This window comes from Fistularia commersonii, chromosome 6, assembly GCF_037954325.1.
Source record: "Fistularia commersonii isolate RoL2024-O1a breed Wild chromosome 6, RoL_Fcom_v1.0, whole genome shotgun sequence".
NCBI lineage: Eukaryota > Metazoa > Chordata > Actinopteri > Syngnathiformes > Fistulariidae > Fistularia > Fistularia commersonii.
Window position 1 is genome coordinate 15,433,565 of NC_141289.1, and position 17,025 is coordinate 15,450,589.

General features: G+C 38.2%; 3 protein-coding genes across 4 annotated transcripts; 2 read left to right on the forward strand and 1 right to left on the reverse strand.

Annotated features, from left to right (window-relative positions):
* The first annotated feature begins 750 nt into the window (after positions 1–750).
* Positions 751–3,630, forward strand: LOC147233500 (L-rhamnose-binding lectin CSL3-like). Its single transcript, XM_086147412.1, has 8 exons — positions 751–781; positions 878–910; positions 1,737–1,787; positions 1,893–2,031; positions 2,339–2,454; positions 2,611–2,661; positions 3,278–3,401; positions 3,519–3,630. Exons 1-8 carry the CDS (start codon positions 751–753, stop codon positions 3,628–3,630), a joined length of 657 nt encoding a protein of 218 aa, XP_086003538.1.
* A 1,526-nt stretch (positions 3,631–5,156) lies between these two features.
* On the forward strand, positions 5,157–6,688 carry inha (inhibin subunit alpha). Its single transcript, XM_086148361.1, has 2 exons — positions 5,157–5,448; positions 5,940–6,688. The coding sequence occupies exons 1-2, from the start codon at positions 5,157–5,159 to the stop codon at positions 6,686–6,688; spliced, it is 1,041 nt and encodes a 346-aa protein (XP_086004487.1).
* Positions 6,689–7,441: 753 nt separating this feature from the next.
* LOC147233502 (gap junction gamma-1 protein-like) lies at positions 7,442–15,403 on the reverse strand. 2 transcript variants are annotated; one of them, XM_086148353.1, is made up of 5 exons: positions 15,265–15,403; positions 10,415–10,686; positions 10,075–10,300; positions 9,314–9,994; positions 7,442–8,887 (listed from the first exon to the last, which is right to left on the reverse strand). In XM_086148353.1, exons 2-5 carry the CDS (start codon positions 10,652–10,654, stop codon positions 8,874–8,876), a joined length of 1,161 nt encoding a protein of 386 aa, XP_086004479.1. In that variant the 5' UTR covers positions 10,655–10,686; positions 15,265–15,403; the 3' UTR covers positions 7,442–8,873. The 2 variants fall into 2 exon arrangements, with proteins under 2 accessions (XP_086004479.1, XP_086004480.1); XM_086148354.1 differs by lacking the exon at positions 15,265–15,403 and adding an exon at positions 15,081–15,180.
* Between the last annotated feature and the right edge of the window lie 1,622 nt (positions 15,404–17,025).

Consider the following 17,025-nt stretch of genomic DNA (forward strand, 5'->3'; position numbering starts at 1 on the left):
TAAGTGTTATCCTCAAAAGTGTCATCCTCCGCTTGTTGAAAATAGCAGAAACGGTTTGGTCCATCCATCTATTATTCTACTTCTTTTAGTGCCTTCATATCAATTTAAACTTAATTAATGCAAGATCTTTGTACCATATCTGGTTTGATAACAGTTTTTTGGCTGCACATTGGAATATTCCAACATTGCTCCCCTTAATAATGACTGCACTCAAATGTTTTTCTCACAATATCATTATTCTTTAATGTTGGATTTGGATGTGTTCAATAAATACTCTGATCAAATTTGTTTTGGAACCAGTATTTTCATTCTAAAACATTTAAATACTAAAAAAAGACAAATATTTAATTGCTAAATGGATATCTGCGTGCCTTGATATGAAAACTGCTCCAAACAAAAGAGTGCATCTGCTATGAAATATATAAACCCTGTTACCGATTTCTTGGATGTAAATTTTTCGCTCCGTTCTCAATGTGCTCAGGTTATGGAATAAAAGACTGGTGGGTTTTAACTTTGGAAGAAAGAAATCCAAGTTTTCAGCTTCCTCAAGCTATGAAAACCAACATGACTGCCAGCAATAATTGACAGCCATTGCAAATGATTCTTGCAAATGATCATTTGTATTCCTTTTTTTTAATACAAATATTGGCCTTGGTAAAAATGTGGGCATCAGTCAGGGTTCATTCAAATGTTAAAATAACAGATAACTGTATAAAAGGCCATCTGCCATCACTTGTTTCAGTAGACAAGATGCTTCTCACAAGACTCTCAGTCATTGCCTGTGAGTATCTCGCCTGTACTGCTGGATTTAATTCATATTGCTTTTCAATATCGTGAATAAACTTAATGACATTTTCAAATACTCTGTGTTCCAAAGTCGTGGCTGCAGCATTCGCCTTGGACAGCCCAGGTAATCTGTTTTCAGTGATTGGTTTTCATTAAGTACTACTTCGAATTTTTTTTCGGATTTATTTACTCCAGTTTACGCACTGAGCTTCATTTGGCTATAACTTTTAAGTTATGGAAGTCTGATGCTTTATAATGTCCGTATGCTTGCAACACTGAATTATCATTGTTAGCCTTTTGTAACAACTTATATGTTTGCTGTGTGTCTCTTTTGCTTGTTCATGCCTTCTCTAATTCTTATCAGATGTTTCTTGGAGTATTTATACTATCACAATTATATTACATATGCTTAATAGTTCTTCTTCTTTCCTTCATTCTTTGTGGTCGATATTTGAATTTGATTTTTATCACAATCAAAACTACAGAAACAGACTTGGTTTCATCATGGTTACAGAAATTGAATGAAGATTAGTGCGGATATTTAGTTTTTAATTGCTTTAAGTACACCCCTGACAAAATTTAGGGCTTTGGGAAGAGGAGTTTTTTTTATATATATCATAACAGTACAGTATTATATTTATATTACTTTTACATGCCCAATTATGTATTTAGAGCAAAATTGGTAATTTCTGACTCAGTGTGATATTCATTGATATTAAAATATATATATATTTTGATAGACATTTCATATTTTTGAATATAATGCACTCTGGTCTACAATTATCTTTGTAAGCTGTGATAAGTAGTTTCAGGTGACAGTATAAATGAAATAGCTCTCCTTTTATTTTAGCTCAGATATCAAATTGATTTGGTTTAATCGTTTAAGCATTTAATTTTTTCCTCTCAAAACCTTATTTGTAACCAGTAATTTATTTTCATTTACGTGACAGGAGAACTCTATGATGTGGCATGTCCCTCTGTCAACAGTGAACTGAAATGTCGTAAGTACCAACGTCACCCAAAAAAAAAAAAAAAAAATCAACAGGTTTGTTATCTCACAGGAATGTGCTGTAGATCATTGCCTCTTCTCTCTTGTGTATTTTCAGCTGAAGGACATACAGTGAACGTGCTGAAAGTAAACTACGGAGCTGAAAAATTTGCAGATTGTTCAGCCAGAAATGAGCCTGCACAGGTCTCCGACGAGCCCTGCATACATCCATTCCTGTCACAGTGGTTTAGTTTCACGTAAGACAGTATTTTTGGTTCCTTTGATGAAAACACATACATTTTCTATATTTAAGAAGGAGCTAATTTGTACAGATAATATCTGACTTGTAAGTGAGAATGTACAAATGTGTCATTTCTTTTATGTCATTTGAATTTATCGTTTACCGTAAGCTATCTTTCATTTCATTCACTTCAGTGGAAAAGTTAGAAATGACACGAGCAATAAAAAAAAAAAAAAAGATATCTATCAAAAATTAAAATGCAAATCGATTAAGACAATTGTGATTTGTTTTGTTTGGTTAATTTTATTCTACATTTTTTATAGTTGCAAAGGCCTGGAGCGCTGCCTGCTGCCAAAGCCTGAAAAATCTATGTTTGTCTGCGATCATTCTGAAGACAACTTCATTCAGATCACCTATAACTGTTTGAAGAATGATCCTCGTGAGTGGCATATCATCATTCATTCATTCATTCATTCATTAGCTCTGGTTTGCTTGCAATTAATCAAGAGAATCAATATGTGCTATCGGTGTCTTTAAAAAAAAGCATACGATTTCTTCAAACTATTATGAATTTTTGTTCCATGTTTCTTGACAGATTTTCAAACTGCAATTATATGCCATGGAAAAAGTGAGGAGATCGAGTGTGGTAAGGGCTGACGTGTCTGAAAATGATTAGCTGTTCCAAAAAGTAATGTCTGATGTTGACCTGTGTTACATTAAAGCTGATATCGAATCTATTGTTTCTTTGATTGGCTTTGGCCAACAGCTTCTCTCAAGTAAATACAAGTATAGTGTTTTAGTGAATCATGGAAAATGCATATAATTCAGCCCAAAATATCATAACAGAAGTAACAATGATACCCTGAAATACAATCTATGAATTTATCATTAAGAAATCAACAAATAATCAAGAAAGGGGAAAACTAACTTTTAGGTAACGGTGGCTAAACTAGTTCTCTTTTTGCTGAGAGAGGACGACCAGTTTTAATTTTGTGTTGAGCCTCTGATATTTAATTTGATTGAATTTTTTTTTTCATCAATCGCTCTTTTCACCACATGATGGATTTTCTTGGAATGAATGTTACATTGAAATTTGTTTCTATTATACTGTACGTCTGTCTTTGTGTGTATTATTATAATGTCATACAGAAGACTTTAAGGCTATTTATTTGGTTTTGTATAAAAGTCACGATTTTTACTAAGTTGGTGGGAAACATAAAATCATAAAAGGGTCTTTGAAAGATAGTGTGTTTTTCCTCCAGATGACGGAGACATTAAAATTTTGACGGCCAAATACGGACGTTTTGATGAGAATATCTGCACAGCCACACCGACAAAGGTCACCTACTGCTCAAGTTACTCTGCCCACCCCATCGTTAAAGCCCGGTATGTGCTATGCTATACATACATAACAATTGCAAAATTGTTACTTGATAAGTGAGAGTTCAAGACATTTCCCTCCAAAGTTGACTCCAAAGTTTTGTTTTTTTTTATTTCCCTCAGATGTGACCATAAGGATGATTGCATCCTTACGGCAACTGATGAAATATTTGGAAAACCGGAGCATTGCGAGGATCAGCCTGCTTACCTCCATGTGAATTATGTTTGTCATTGAACAGTGAGTGGTATAAAAATGTGCGAACAAACAAACACACACTTGCTGAGCTTGTCATGAAGCCTTTGTTTTGATCTATATATTGTCTTAGGACATCTCTCCAGAAGAGGGTTTTTAGAATCCAATCTGCTTTTCTGGCTCTACTTTCTGTAATAATATTGACTGTTACAAGAAGAATAAATTATTTGCATCAAACCATTCTGTATTGGTCTTTGTTGACTAAATGAAGAACCAGCTTCTGCATTCATGTCAAGTGCCTGAGAGCCCAACAAACAGTAGGACTGCCTCGAGTGTGATTCCATATTTTGTTTGTCTGTCCTTCCGTCCGTAACACATTTCTTTAGCCACCACTGGAGCTCTTTAAAACACTTCTTCCATTTAGAAGGATAAGACAGAGTTTTCAAAAAAGAAAGAAAATGAAAATATGAACCTCGTCACGTGATCCTTGAGTCTTTAGTCCAACTGCGGATCACAAATAATAATAGTACTAAATATTATTCAACAAAAATGGCATACTATATTGTCACTGTGAATAATTTATTTCAACATAACACTGTGATAGGTGTTTTTAATGTTATCCCATATTATAAATGTTAAAAGTTTTGAACTTTTTGCTATTCATGGGAAATTCCCTAAGATAATAATTTACTGATTTAAAAAAATAAAATAAATAAATCCAGATTTGAATAAGCATCAATGGAAAGCCCACTGTCTTCGGATACTTTTTTAAACACAATGGTTTACCTTCACACAACAGCTGAGCAAATGCTACATTCTCAGGACGATCATATAATGTGGAGGAGGGTTCATAAAAAGTTTGACTGTTTTAAGACCAAGGCATGACAACAAAAGCAAAGATAATGAAGTTGTGTAAAATACCAGCGCTGCCTAGCTGAGATTTCAGACACTTTGCGAAGGAAATATTTCTCTCAGAAACTGTCAAGGCTGGTTAGATAAGGAGGGAACACATTACAGTGGTTCAAGACTTTGTACTCAGTGGGAAAACAGGTGTGTGATCAGTGTTAGAAATTGCTGCTGCGGTAACAAGCATTCAAATAATTTCACTTACTTCAAGTACGCCCAATTAGATATAATTTTTCTTGCTTTTTTTGATATGTTCCAGGACATTTTATGCAAGAATCAAAACAAGAGCATTAAGATTGAGAAATGTGTATAAATAGTTCAGGAGACAAATCCCGTGACTCAATCCAAGACAAAGCAATTGGCATTTTAGTGTGCTGTCCCTGTGGCAGACAGGGGCCAAACCTCCTGACCCAGTTTGAAATATCCCTGAAGAGAAACATGAACTCAAATGATGAAATTTGCAGACACATTCCCTCAACAGTGTGTGAAACGATAAAGCTACATCCCAAACATCAAGGTCATTCTTTCCTATCTGCTGCTTGTGTATTAGCAACAAAAACCTCTTGCTTAGAAACATTGTCCACACTCAGATAGCAGTATGAATAAGGAGAGAGCTACCAGGGGATATTGCTTTAGGAGTTGTTGCAGTTCCATCCACAGTCATGGTGTTCCGTGTTCTCCTTGTCCTTGCTCTGTTGTGGATTCACAGTTTAGCAAATGTCTGCCAGACTGAGGATGTGTCCAGGGAAGCAGTGTTGTCCTGGTTTAGAGAGCAGGTTCTGGAGAGTTTAGGCTTGGAGGAGCCACCTATGGACACAGTGCAAAGACCTGATGGGGACTTGAAACCACAAGTGGACTGGCCAACGATCCCAAGGACCAGCCACGCGAGCAGGGTAGAGCCTAAAATCAACACAAACTCGGATACATCTCAGATAATTCTCTTCCCCACTCCTGGTAGGATTTTTTTGTGCCTTTAAATGTATATATTTATATCAATAAATATAAAAGTCATTCTAGGTCAAAAATTCAAATTTTGAACAATATAGTAGGCCATCCTAAACATTTTGTTTGATAATTATAAATAGGTTGTGATGTTTTTTCAAATGAATAAAAAACACTAAATCTTTACTATTATTTGAAAGCACTGCATAGGGGTTTTATTGACCTTGCATTGTCATTATGATTTTGATCACTACAGTTATATTATTGCTAGTGGTAATACACTGAAATTAAATTAAAATGATAAAATATGAAGAATATGAATAAAACACAGGTTGTACTTGGGCGGAAAAAAAGTCAGCAATGCTAATTTTAAGAGGTACAAATATTTTCTGCCCTAAAAATTATACAGATATTGAAAACAGTAAAAAATGCATGAAAAAGTTTTTGCCCACTCAATGGTGTAAAAAGACTAAGCTTGTCAACTTACCATGGTATATTGGCAGACTCATCCTGTGACCAACTGGACTCAGCTTCTGAGGGAACCCCGATGAATAACCTTACATACCACTTCAGGCCTTCTATGAACAGCCAGAACTCCCTGGTAACATCTGTCCACTTCTGGTTCCATGTGGGCCAGGAGCTCACATCGAACTTCACTGCCACAGTGTTCATCCTAACTTCAGCTCAACCGCGTCGTCGGGTGGCTGCTGCTCCATCACAGATAAGCTCTGATGGCTGGAGGACCTATATCTTTGATCAGACACTGCTGAAATTTGTGTCTGAGGGGCCATTTTTGCTCCAGATGCACTGTCAAGCTTGCCAGTGTCACACTAGTGAAGTAGAAAAAATGCCTTTTCTCCATCTCCATGCCAAACCTCACGGTCGTGTCCGTTCACCCAGGAGTGCGCCTGTTGTCATCCCCTGGTCCCCGGCTGCTATTGACTTACTGCAGCGTCCCTCCCAGGAGAGGCCGGAGCACAGTGACTGCCACCGAGAAGAGCTTCAGATCAGCTTCGAGCAACTAGGCTGGGACAACTGGATCATCCATCCCAAAGTGATAACCTTCTACTACTGTCATGGCAACTGCTCAGACAGAAATGAAATCACAGCAGTGCTGGGGATCACACAATGCTGTGCTCCAGTGCCAGGGTCCATGAAGTCCCTGAGAATTACCACAACCTCAGATGGCGGGTACTCCTTTAAACATGAGATCCTGCCCAACATTATCCCTGAGGAATGTACATGCATCTGAGGATTAAATGGCCCTGCAATATCATAAAGTTATTGTGTGTTAACTAATGTGTCAAGTTTTCGTTTTGATATACAAATGTGTTCAGGTTTGAAAAGATGCTATTGATAAATGTACATTCAACTTTTACTTGAGTGGAAGGCTTTAGATTGGAATTATTACATGTTAATGGAAAAATATAAATAAATCTATTATAAAATAGAAAAGGTTGTGGTTTTTGTCAGCCATATTCGAACCAGTGTGTGATGGTGTTCAAGTCTAAAACTTCCCCTCTATTTCGTCACTGTACTCTAAGAAATAGTCATGCTGGGGGTAAGGTGAACTATAAATATTCAAGATGTGCATAAAGGTTTAAAAACACAAAACAAGGTTAAAGATGAAGATACAACTAGAAAGTCAACATTAGAACACAGCTGTTAATAGAAATTGTTAATAGAAATTTGAATTCATGATTGATTTGGTGACAGGTTTTAGCAGTCACATTTGGACAATTTCTGCAGATGAAACAAAAAGTTTTGGGTAGCTCTGGTATATTTGCAGAACTTCAGCAATGTATAAAGATATGGTGGCAGTTTTGAGTCTTACCTGTAGATGGCAATATAGACTTACATATGAAATAGTTTCTCACGTTCTAAATCCATGTTAAAAATCATAAGTCTCTCCTCTGTTTTAGGTTTCATTAAAATACACCCAATTTATCAGTATGTTTACACAAAGGAGGAAGTGAAGTTTCATATACACAGTTCAACAAAATTGGACATTCAAACATTCAAATATATTTATTTACTCTTATGAGAATCTCTACAGTTACATATACTAGAAAAAATTCAAATAGAAAAAAAAGGTGTACACCATGAAACAAGTACCATTTTCAAAATGGAATGTCATACTAAGTAGCAAAACCCAGAGTGAGAGGAATACAGCATCCGGCAGCTCTCTGGCAAACATCTTTCCAGCCAAGACCATAAATCCAACCAGCAAGCTACAAAGAACAAATTAAGTGGGAATGAACACTGCAGCTACAGACCCAAGTCTCAGGATGCAGTGGACATTAGAGGTTTTTACATAAAATCCGGCTGTTGCAGCTCCATCAACTGTCATTGTTTCCATTGCCAGGCAACTATTTTCATTCCAGAGTGCTTGCAAATATCCATGTTTGTACTCAAGATGAGGTGTATTACAAGTCAAGGATGGAAAACCGTCTCACCAAAAAAAGGAATGTAAATTTAAAAAGACAAGCTGACTGGAGGATTGCAGCTGGTAAACAAAACCCACAAAAAATGATTTAATAGTTAATCTTCCATAATTGTGAGTCAGTTATAAAGTGTAATTAACGTAAGAAAAAAGTTATTTCCATCCAAGTACTAAATATTCTGTCCTGAAAAAGGTGCTGCTTGAGATACCCATGGTCCTCCATGAAGAGGAAACAAATGTTGAGCTTTGCTCAAGTCTAGTAAAACAGATTGCTAAAATACACAAGTGGAAATAATGGAAATCCCTTGACGCATTTCCGGTAGATAAAGAATTCAAGCATTTCCCAGAAAAACAGATCGATTTGCGAGGAGATCTAGACTTCAAACTAAAAGTTTCAGAACTTGTGGCTTCTAGTGAACACCCATCATCTCCCAAACCAAGATGCAGATAAACATGACAACATGACTCATCCTGCACACCAAACTGCCTTCTATCTTAAAATTATCATTCAAAATAATTGTTCATACTTGTGAAATGACATGACCTCAGGTAGTGCTAGAGATTCTCGTCTAAACCGACAAGCCTTGACAGGGTGAGACAAACACTCAGAAACTTCACAAAAAGAAGGCCTTACTTAGGACAAAAAAAAAGAAAAAAAAAGCACTCATGCTCAGACTGCAATAGAAGATGGGGAATTCATTGCATAGCATGGGCAAAGGAAATAGACAGGGTTTTGGCTTTGCAGTTCAGACTCAGGTTGTCGAGCACAATGTTTGAGATGTGACAGCGTTTCAAGTTTAAAGGAGATGAAACTTAGGGAGGTCAACATGTCTCTTTCTTCGCCTGACAAGTAATACTGAAAGGCTCATTCTCTCATCCACACAAATACACACTTCGGCCCTCCTCAGTTGTCTGACTGCATTCCCATATGGGCTGCTTCCATTTTTAAGACCAGTAGGAATGGGACGACAGACGATTGAGGCAGGAAGCATGCTCAGGCATGTACTCCTGTGGAGGGATGAGACAAAACAGTAAAACTGTGCATTGAATGGAGAAAAACAAACAAAAATTTTAGTCTGAAGGGAACTTGACTCTCTTCAATTTGTTAAAATGATCTAAAATTGAAAAGCAGTATGAATATTACTTAAAAAAAATGGGTCAAACTGCAGCCTTACTACTTCTCTGCACATAGTTTGTTCAACCATAAATTTTGAGAATACAGAAAACCTAGAGGCAAAATTAAGTTGCACATGTTATAAAAGCAAAATGAAGTGAACATGTTACTTGATAAGGTGATCACAATAATTGATAGCTAAGTGATAGTTAACTAGGGAAATATTTAAAAAGCAGTATGTTGAATCTAAAATTCAAGTCTTGAACTGGAAAGAATCAAAGACTCTTTAGAAACAAGAAAATTGCAGAAAACATTCATACCTTTTTGGCTTGCATCTCCCTGCTTTTCCTGGGCAGAATTGAGGCGGTTCTGTTCAGTCGGTGTCTGTACTGTGGTGCTGACCTCAGGGCTGCTGCTTCGAGAAGGGCTTCTCTCCTCTGCCTGGTAGGCAAGGTCTAGGTGTTGTTGCGCTAGCTTCAGGTGTCTCCTTAAACGCTCCACATCCCTAGTCGAATTTCCTTCATCCCCAAAACTCTCCCTACCAGAGTCACCCAATGGTGACCCATGCTGCTCCCCTTTACGCTGCTCCTTCTTCATGGTGGCATGGTACCCTGGTGGAGCTGTGGGCATGGCACGCGATAAGGGACGCCCAGGGATGCGCGACCTATGAATGGCTCGCTGGCGTAACGTGTCTTGAATGCCACCAATCCCCAAATGGATGATTTCAAAGATTGTGAGGATCAGGCAGAGGAATGACACGACATACATCACCAGCAGGAAGATGGTCTTCTCTGTGGGCCGTGACACAAAGCAGTCCACTGTGTGAGGGCAAGGCATGCGAGTGCACACATAGGTGTCCATGACCTTAAAGCCGTAGAGGATGTACTGGCCAAAAAGAAAGGAAATTTCAAACGCAGAGCGCCACATGAGCTGGCACACATATACTTTCATCAGGCCATCACGCAGGATGCGGCGTCGACCATCATGCTTTTTCTCGGTGCCTAGCAAAAAAATAACTCTTTAGACTTAGAGCATCCACAACATACAGATTTGTAGCTTATGAATAATATAATGAGGCTACCTTTTTCTAATTGACTTGGCTTCTCTGGCTCAATCTCCTCAGCGAGTATTGGGTCTTCCTCACAATTATCTTCTGCCTCCTCATAGTCTCGAAGTGCCCCACGGTTAACAATGGGCATCCTCTTTTTCTGCAGGGTGACTTTCCGGTATTCTGAGTCATCCATTCGCGCAATCTTGTGCATTGCAAATCCCAGGTACATGACGGTGGGAGTGGTGATCATAATCACCTGGTCAAAACAAGAGTCAAAAAAAAAAAAAAAAAATGTAGACAATAGTGTTCAAGAATCACTGTCAATGCTATTATATATTGTCAGAAATTCAAATCCAGAAATAAAACTTACCTGAAAGATCCAGAATCTGACATGTGAGAGTGGTGCAAACGCATCGTAACACACATTCTCACACCCAGGCTGGTTTGTGTTGCAGACAAATTTACTTTGCTCATCATAGTAAATGGTCTCACCACCAACGACGGTCAGCACAATGCGGAAGATGATCAGTACTGTCAGCCAGACTTTCCCCACAAAAGTGGAGTGGTTGGAAATTTCATCCAGTAAACGGGTTAGGAAAGACCAGCTCATGGTGCCAAGGTGACAGGGTTGCTAGATGAGTTCTGGATGAAAAACAGAAGTTTGTCAGGGAGTTTCATATTCTTATAAAGAACAAGCTTCTCTGAAAATACAGTGGCCCAAGTGCTGTTGAGTCCAAACTCAGCAAGTACAGAGGTGTGCTAAAGACACTGATTTTTTTTTTTCCCCTTTAAGACCACCACATTGAAAGCATTCATTTTCTGCAGTGCTTGTACAGGGGTACACCCTGGACATTTCGGCAGTCAAAAAACAGGCTTGACTGAGAGAGATTACATTTACAGTTTCTTTTGTAGTCACAAGTTGATTGAGTGTCTCCTTGGACAATGGGCAGAAAAAAAGCAATCCATAGAACTTTACACAAAAGGAGCTTCAACAAAGGGGAAAGAAAAAAAAAGGCAGGATTCCAGTGTGGGAGCAAGGAAGAAGTCTGTCTGTAGTGCTATTTTTTTTCTAATTTTTAGCCACATTTGTTGATATTTGATTCCAGACAAAATTATCTAATTTCATTCTTATTCTTGCCTGTTAGATAAAATGCATATTAATTAAAAACCTTACATTGCACCCACAATTAGTCATTCCCTGCTCCCTAGCAGTAAACAAATCCAGGCCCCTATACAGATATAGATTTATCAATGATTTTGCTCCAACCTGACATCTTTAATAGCTTTTTTTCAATGTGTTTCACGTGATTATAGAAATTTAAAAACAATTTCACAAATATACTGAAGTACTAGAGGTTGATCTACGCAGATGCACTACGACACACAGCAGGACATCATAATCAGTCATCTCTCAGATATGTCTCATCTAAGCGGAAAAGTGGGCATCAGTTGTCTAAGTTGTCTAGGTCAGAGAGGACGAATCCAGGCAGCAGCTCGGTGAGACAAACACTTTCCCGCCTCACAGGCTTAAGCTACTTAAACATCAGATTGTGGCTGGCATGTAGCAGCTAACTGTAAGGAGACCTGGTGTGGCAATGGACAGGAAGGGCTAGAAACTAAGAGGGTAAAATAAGATGGGAATAACATTTAATTCCACCAGAAATAGTGCTTTTACAATTCTTTAGTGGCAACATTGGTCAGGTTTGCAAGTGCAGAACAATGGTGGCCCTGTTCCAGTTCAAGAAGCCTTGAAATGGATCATAAGTAGGATTTTTTTCATTTTTGTCCAAATACTGGGGAATAGCAGGGAGATATATCAACAGGCCACTTTGATAAGATTTAAAAAGTTTTTAAAGTTTGCCTTGAAGCCATTGGAGCCCCGAAATGGATCCCTCTTGAATAAACTCTTACGCCATTGATTAACAGGACAAGCAGCCACCTTTTCTCTATCAATGATTTCAGAAAACAGGGTGTAGCAAACAATTGGCATTTCATGACTCATTGTAAAAGGATGTACTTTCAAGAGATGAATCAACATGCTTGTCTCCTCTGATCAGATGACACCAGATAAGTTCTTTTTATGCTTTTGGCTGTTAAAAGTAGCAAGTCAGACTTGCACCAGTGTGACCAGCGCCATAACCATATTTAAGCTCCCAATGCCATTTGGGGGACAATTCCAAAAGAAAAACAATAAACACAATGTGTTGGCTGGGGCAATACAATGACATTTCTGACTTCTGTAAATTGAATGTTATGCACACCAAATTAGGAACAAAATCAGGCATTCAAAGAGTGCACCATGACATGGCCTGTCATTTTCTCAGCCCGACCTCCTCAGTGCAGTATGTGATAAAATTAACCTGCTGATTGCAAGAAAAACACTTACATGTCCCGCTGCAGAGAAGCATCTGTTTTAATCCTTGACACACCCGGATCACCATAAGAACAGCAGATATAACATCTTATAAATAATAATTTATCCTTTATTATTCCCCAAGGGGAAAGTCGTACTCTGCAATTAACCCATCATGGATGAACCATGAGCAGTAGGCAGCTGTTGACCAGCGCCAGGGGTGCAGTTAGTGGTTCAGTGTCTTGCTCAACAATACTTTGACACACTAGGAGGAGCCGGGAATCGAACCAGGAATGTTCGGTTTCAATGACAATTGCTCCATCTCTTGTACCATGCCGTTCTCCAACAAGTAGCATGGAGGCAACCATTTGAGGACTTAAAACATGACCTGCTGTTTTTTGCAGAGAGAAATTACAGCCATTTCGACAGCGAGCATGAAGTGAAAATACTGAAAACACTGAAATTGCAAATGTGTGATTACGATGGAATCAAGCAAAGACAAAGAAGTCCTCTGCTTGTGCCTCCTGAACTTTATAAACAATAAGTGCAAAAATAGATTACTGGTATAACTGCTTGGGAACAGGAACCTTGAGAACACCCACAAACATAGGCTTACCCCAGCAGGACATAATGTTCACAGTGTTTTGAGACATGCTTCAGACTTTGGTAGGCAAACAACATTTACAAGCAAATTTAAAAAGGTAACTTAAATTCATCTGCCATTCAAGAGGGGAGAAAAAACAAGAAAAATTAGGACCAGATGTCTCAATGGTGTTAAGTTAATCGGCATCCAGTGTCACAAAATACAAAAGCGCCCCAACTTGAGGACAATCAGGAGAACCAAGCAGATTACTCACGATGGGGATAAAAAGTACTGCATCCAACCTAAACCGACCTAAAGAGTAGTTCTGTATCAAACTTGTATCCGCTGAGAAGCTTGCCCATGTTGTCTACACTCTTCATGTCTTTCTACTGAATACACTAACATTCAATTTGAAAATTTAGTCAAGACATTCCAACAGTGCTGATATTTTACACAACAGTATATAGGAGGTACAAGATTTCACCTCAAATAATTCCTCATCTGACTCTCTGAAAGGCAACGGGAACAGCAGATATTTGCCAGAGTTACCTAGAGTTTAATTCTTCCACAAACATGCATGATCTGAGATTTCTTTCCCATCTGTGTTTCTAAATGAGGCTGCTCAGCTCATCATTCAAAAATGCTTCACTGATTAAAAAAGCTTTCATAGATTCATTGCGGTGGGTACAGGTCACAGATAACATGATTATCAGAATTATGACAATAAAGAGTTTTGTGTTTGCACCCGTTCTGAATTTTATTTGCATGTTTTTCCCACTTAAATGTTTCAGATCAACAAAACTTAACTAGACAAACAAAAAATGCAGTTTTGAAATGTTTTAGGTGAGGGGGTGGGGTAAGACCCCCACATGGCCCAGTGCTAAAAAGTAATTGTCCAATAAACCTATCAACTGATTTGGCCACCCTTAAAAGTGACAACTGCAATTCAGTGTTTGTGATAACTGGCAACGAGTCTCCTACATTGCTGTGGAGGAATTTTGGCCCAATAATCTTTGCTGAATTGCCTTGAATTCAGCCCCGTTTGAGGGATTTCGAGGATGAACCGCCTTTTTAAAAGGCCCTGCCACAATATCTCAGTGGATTCAGGTCAGGACTTTGACTGGGCAACACCAAAGTCATCCTTTTGTTTTTCTTAAACCATTCAGAGTTGGACAAATAAAAATGTTACAAATAAATGTCAATGAAATGTTAGAGTGAATTTAAAACACTCAAGTGTTTAACACAGTTCTTTTCAAAGTGAAGACAGAGCAACCTAATTTTAAAGCCTTGTTTGCAGAGACGTACAATTCGATGACAATGTCATCTTAGAGATCAACACATTTAACTGAGTTTTGGAAAATAAAGCAGAAAGTGCGAGTTGAACTTTCAGCTGCAGACAGATCTGATCAAGCACGGAGGTCAGGCTCCTGGTCGGGGTTCCTTAAAGAACTTTGAGGAAAAAAAGGGAGGGGGGTACCCCATTACCTCTAAACAAATGTCTCAGTAATAAGAGCTAGCCAAAGAAAGAGTAGCATATTCACTTTTTTGGGCACTTCAAATGATTTAATGCTCCTTTTTTTCCTTTGGCTTTAGAAGTCACCGAATGCTAGGGAGAGATGGAGAGGCCTGGCAAAGTTTAGGCAAGAGAGCAGAGGCAAGTTGGCATTCCTGTTTAACCAAAAGGAGTCAGATGGATTTTAAGGCTCTGTGCGCAACCACGGGGACCGTGAAATCCCCACGCAGTCAGTTCAGTAGGGCACCACTCAGCTGCGAGGTCACAATCAGGATACATTTTGCGGGGAGAATGGAAACTTTATGGAACAGTGTAAAAATAAGCAGCGACTGTCAGCTTGTTCAAGACTACTAAGCTAATTCATAAGAAAAACCAAGTCTGACAGGCTTTAAAAGTAAACAAAATATGGTCCATTTCGAGTTCAAAGTTACTTTCTGGAAGCCGAGACAACAGCTACTTGAACAAAATAAATCACTGCGGCGGCAGTTTATTAGAACTTTTATGTTCTTACGGCTACTAACTATAGAATTTCAAACAGCATCGCTTCGAATCCGAAAAAAAAAATATGACCTTCTTTAGCAACTCACCGCTCCGCGGAGCAGAAGGCACGGTTCCACGTCTCATCGTTCATCGGGTCAATACTCGCGGAAAAAAATAAAAACAAACCCACTCGGGGAGCGACGGGACTTCCAACAAACTCCCCTCAGCGGACGTAAGAGTTAAAAATCAGGCTCTTTAATCGGACTTTTCATTTCCCTTCAAAACACCCACCTTTCTGCGTCCTCTCCCTCGAGCCGCTTAATTGCTCCACCAGGTTTTCCTAATTAGTCCGCGAGCCCGGGGCCCACGCTCTCCCTGCGCATGTCCGAGCCGCGCGCACTGTCCCCATCTATCTCAGCTTCCCGTGGGCTCTGACCCCCTTCCTCCTCCTCCTTCCCCCGCTTCCCTCTTTCGACGTAACGGCCCCATTCACAAGGAGCTCCCGCTCCTGAAACCTGACACGGTAAGACGCCGACTAAGCAACAAAAGAGATGGACTTTGTGTCAATCTTATTTTAGGCCATGCCAAGTTCTTCATTCACAAAAAAACAGAAATCAAAAGTGTCCCCCCAATTTTACGTTCTTTATAAACGATTTTGAATTATATAAAAAACAATCCTTAAAAGTTATGGAAAAATCCAAAAACCAAAAAATATGCAGTTTGATATCTGAGATTTCTTGTGAACCACCAAGTTAAATATATGTCATATTACCCTTGCAAGTTTTTTTTTTATGTATCTTTTTTTTTTATTTATCTATCTATTCATTTAATTGGTTTCTTTTACTTTCTCTTTTGTCTAGGATTAAACATTTCTCACAAACCTTTAACATTGTTAACTTCTGATTACATACAGAACGAATGTCCTTATGTTCTTTGCTCCCTCAATCCTGGTTGTTTCATTGACATTCGATTCAACCTTGTCATGTTTATTTGTACATATGTCTATTTGTTTATACTATTTATGGTCTATTTAAAATCTTTTTTTGTTTGTTTGTTTAAAAAAAAAAAAAAAAAGACGCCAACTACCGCTCTGCCTCCACGACTGAGGGAACCTTTCTGCGTGGGCCAGCTGGACCCTGATAGGTTGCACTCGCCGAATGTTTTTTTTTAATGATTAAACTGTCAGGTGAAATTTATGCAAAACAATACAAAAAGTTGAATAAAATTATGTTCGAGTGTCTATAACTATACCAGTGACGTCATGGCTGGTGAGGTACGCCAGCCATGGCGTCACTGGGATAGTTAATTAAACATTGTAATAGCAATATATAGAGTGACAGCAATGTGGTCTTAGTGTAGAGCAGGTGTTTTTGTGTAAAGGAGGTAACAGGTAAATTATAAACATCTTTATATATAATGAACTGTTCCTCTAAAAAAAAAACAATAAAATGATGAATTAATATTGAAAATAAATATAAAAAAATAATTGATGAAACTACACCCTTCCGCAGTGTAATTGAATTAAAAGAGAAAATCTTGTCATTGTGGGAAAATTTGCCACTACAATTTATTCGAAATTTGATTGGTAGCATGCATAAAAGGACGCATAATGTTTACAAGGTTAATGGTGGCTATTCTGGCTACTAAATCAATTTTTTTAATTTAGCCTGTTTTTTTTTTGCTATTTTTTGTGGTGTTTATAGAATTTAGAAAAGAGCGTTTTAACAATGTCACGAGACGTTTTTTTCATCAATAAATAATTTTGTTTTCAAATTTTGAATCAAAAAATATATTGCAAAGTTACTTTTTTATTTTTTCCTTGCCCATTTTTTTTTAAACCCACTGTATAAAACCCCCAGATGCAGTCAGCCGTGATTGTGCAATCTACGTTGAGGCTCAACAATCCACAGCCGCACCACACGCCTCTCCTCAGTATTTGAACAATAAATGTGAAAATCCAGTGATTCTGACTTAAAAGCAACATACAACTGGTGAAGTTGAATGAAAAATAGCTTAATAGCGCAAATCAATGATAAATAAACATTTAATTAT